The sequence below is a fragment of the Pistacia vera genome, unplaced genomic scaffold, assembly GCF_008641045.1.
Source record: "Pistacia vera cultivar Batoury unplaced genomic scaffold, PisVer_v2 Contig438, whole genome shotgun sequence".
Taxonomy (NCBI): domain Eukaryota; kingdom Viridiplantae; phylum Streptophyta; class Magnoliopsida; order Sapindales; family Anacardiaceae; genus Pistacia; species Pistacia vera.
Window position 1 is genome coordinate 86447 of NW_022196266.1, and position 3384 is coordinate 89830.

Consider the following 3384-nt stretch of genomic DNA (forward strand, 5'->3'; position numbering starts at 1 on the left):
TTCGTTTACTCGAATTTTATTACTTACGTGATTTCGTACACTTCTGAATAACTTGTCAATTTACCACCAATTTACACATGAAAGTCCTTCAAATGTGCCTATCTTAGTGCAAGAGTTGACATCCCATTTGGTTTTTGTTTCGGCCATATTCAATGGATTGCATGGGCCATTGAGCCTTATAAATAGAGAAGAGAATCAAGTTTTCTCTAGAACAATTTCATTATTTTTAATTTACAGCAATATTCTCTTTAAGAATGAAAAATGAAACAATTAATTTCTAGTCAATAGACACAGGCAGGGGGCGACGTTATGAATTTAATTGATGCAGATGACTCTTGGTGATTATCATATTATATTATTTACGTGACTGAGCGTGCTTAATATATCACTATTTAGGCCGACCTACTTAGGCCGATATTAATTATTATTATTCTAAAGCATTGACAATTTGATAGTTAGAGCCACGATGTGATAGCAACTAATTAATATTGTTTCTCATTTTCCTAATTTATTTATATTCTAATTGAAAAGTCAATACATCCTCAGAGTTCTAGCGACTTAAGAAGTCTAAACTCTGACATATGAGAAATGAGAAATTTCCTTAATAATTTTTATATCGGTTAATAAAATCGTTTCTGATTTGTTTAACAACTTAATTCAGAAATAAATTAAATAGAGATTTGATTATGTTTAGAAAATATGACATCAAAAAACACGATTATATGTAAATAATTCCCCACTTGCCTTTTCTTTCATCAATATAAGGTCAATGAATGTTAAATTGGTTTGCATGAGTTTGGATAAAAAAAAAAATTGAGCTCTATGGATATGCAGTTTGAAGAGTAAACAAGATTAACAAATTACTTTCTAATTAATCAATAATTAAGTGAAGAGTAAGTGAAGGGTACATGTCTCTGGAGATCGATACACATCAAGCATGTGGATATTGATCTTGAGGCCTATTTTGATTGTGCTTTAAGGCCAACCCAAACCCGAGCTCCCTTACAAGTAAAGCACTTCTTACTCTGCACAAACTATCCTCCTTCATCTTTTCATTCTCATCTTACTACAAATAGCATTTTAATTTCCATTCATCACGTAGAGATATTTGGCGGTTCAATTTTAATAAAGCTTATTTATACCACTAAATATTGTATTTTATGTCTTCTTCACTCGAACTGAATCTGAGGTCCCATTCCCATCAATCCAAATCACTCTACAAGGATTTAAAAATGGACACGCACAAAACAAGAAGACAAGTGAAAGAATAAAACTAGAAGAATTTTATTTGATGGAACAGCATCTCAAAAACTCTAAAGCTGACATACTTGGTTAATTCCCCAGTTTCTCCTATTTCAAGCCCTTCAAAATATATAATTTAGCATTAAATTTTACTTCCTTCTTTTGTTTTGCAGATCATGATTTATCTATTCATAAGACATCCTGTGGATCAAATTTGAGTAGCAATTCATTGTGTGATGATCCAAAGGTAAAAATAAATATTCATCTCTTTGTTCTCTTTAATACTTTTGTAATATTAATTGACGATGTGAATTGTTAACGTTGTTGGACTTGGACATGGTCCAGAGTAAGAAAAGGGACACTTTTTCTGAAGAGGAGTTGAAGATTCGCAGCGAACTTGAAAATGATATTGAGAGAAATTTGGAGGAGGAAATAAAGGATGGAATATACCATCTAGCTCTTAGATTACACCGCCTTTATCTTCACCAGAAAGAAAGGGATGCGAGAGAAGCATATGAATTATATGGTGATAAAAAGAGGAAGAACAAAGTGCTTTCCGAAGTAAACATAAGCATAAGAATGGAAGGAGGGACCAAAATTGAAATAAAAGAGTCGAGGAAAGAAGAAGATCCTGATAAGGGTCGGCCATGGACCCCTTCAAGTTCTGAAAATATACAAGCGATGCTTCAGCAAGTTTCTAAGCACAAGAAGTTTGATTGGGCGAATAGTTTACGATCAGGTACAGACCCTGGGGCCATTAACAAGAAAAATAGTAGATTGCAGAAGACTGCATTGGGATGGCAATGTTAATAAATTTGATTGACTTGGATTTTTAACCCATCTTTATTTTGTTCATATAGACTTTTACCAAAACTATAATATTATTCGCTTTAGTTTAGTTTTTAGTTTCTTTATTTTTCATTAAATCATTCTTAAAATTCTGTTTTATAAAATAGCAAAAAAAGATTAGTTTAGTACTGATAAGTAGTTCTCTTGGGATTCGATACTCATTTACTCAAGCTTTATACTTGCACGATTTCGTACACTTGCGAATAACCTGTCAAGTTTTTGGCATCGTTGCCGAGGAACTATTTTTTTTTTTTTTTTACCAATATCAATACGAAATATTTAGTTGCTAATTTGATTGTTTTAAAATTAATTAATTTTTATTTTATTTGTTGTGTTTGTTTTTTTATTTAGATCTTGAGAGCTTACGTTCTAAAGGTAGTAGTGACTTAATCCCTTTGTTATGAGATCGAGAGAAGGCTAAACAGTTGAGGAAAGAAAAGAGGCAAGATAACTTAGAAAAATCAATGGCTAACAGGGGAATTATAAATCATAATATGGAAAACCAAGAGAATGAGAATGAGGAAATCCCAGAGCAATGCAACTGGTGGGCGGTAGTGGTTCAAAGAGCATTGAAGGACTACTCTAGTCCTACTGTTGATGGGTGCTATTCTAGCATCAAGAGACACCCAGTTCAAGCAAATATTTGAGATCAAGCCAGCAATTATTTAATGATTTAGCAGTCGGTCCAATTTGCAGGGTGCCTAATGATAATCCAACTTGCATATCGCCAATTTCTAGAGTTATGCGACACATTCAGGCATAATGGAGTATTGTGATGCAATAGCTAAGGCTTTTCTCATTCTCTTTTCGGGATAAGCTAAGGCTTGGTTGATTTCTCTGCTATCTGGGAGCATCACGACATGAAATGAGTTAGCTTAAGCGTTCCTCACTAAATATTTTCCACCTGCCAAGTCTTCCGAGCTGAGAAGTGAGATTACTAATTTCTACCAACAAGACATGAAGTCATTATATGAGAATGAGAAATGTATAGGATCTTTATGGAGGTGTCTCACCCATGGTTTGCCAATTTGGTCGCAAGTGCAAACATTCTACCACATGGTTTCTGCCAAATATTCAAGCCATGTGATGATGTCAGTGGAAGAGCCTTGAATAACAAACACTAGAGGAAGCACAATTGATCGAGGTGATGGCAAACAATAATTAATGAGGACTTCAAAGAGAAATTCAACAAGGAAAGCAGCGGGAGTGCATGAAGTTTACGGTTACACTGTATTGGCTGCTCAACTTTCAAACATCCAGAAGCAATTAGGTAAGTATTAAAGATAGATACAA

At 33.9% G+C, this 3384-nt stretch overlaps 1 protein-coding gene across 1 annotated transcript; it reads left to right on the forward strand.

Moving 5' to 3' along the window:
• The first annotated feature begins 1276 nt into the window (after positions 1-1276).
• Positions 1277-2052, forward strand: LOC116144092. Its single transcript, XM_031429545.1, has 3 exons — positions 1277-1331; positions 1416-1489; positions 1588-2052. Exons 1-3 carry the CDS (start codon positions 1292-1294, stop codon positions 2050-2052), a joined length of 579 nt encoding a protein of 192 aa, XP_031285405.1. The 5' UTR covers positions 1277-1291.
• Positions 2053-3384: the final 1332 nt, after the last annotated feature.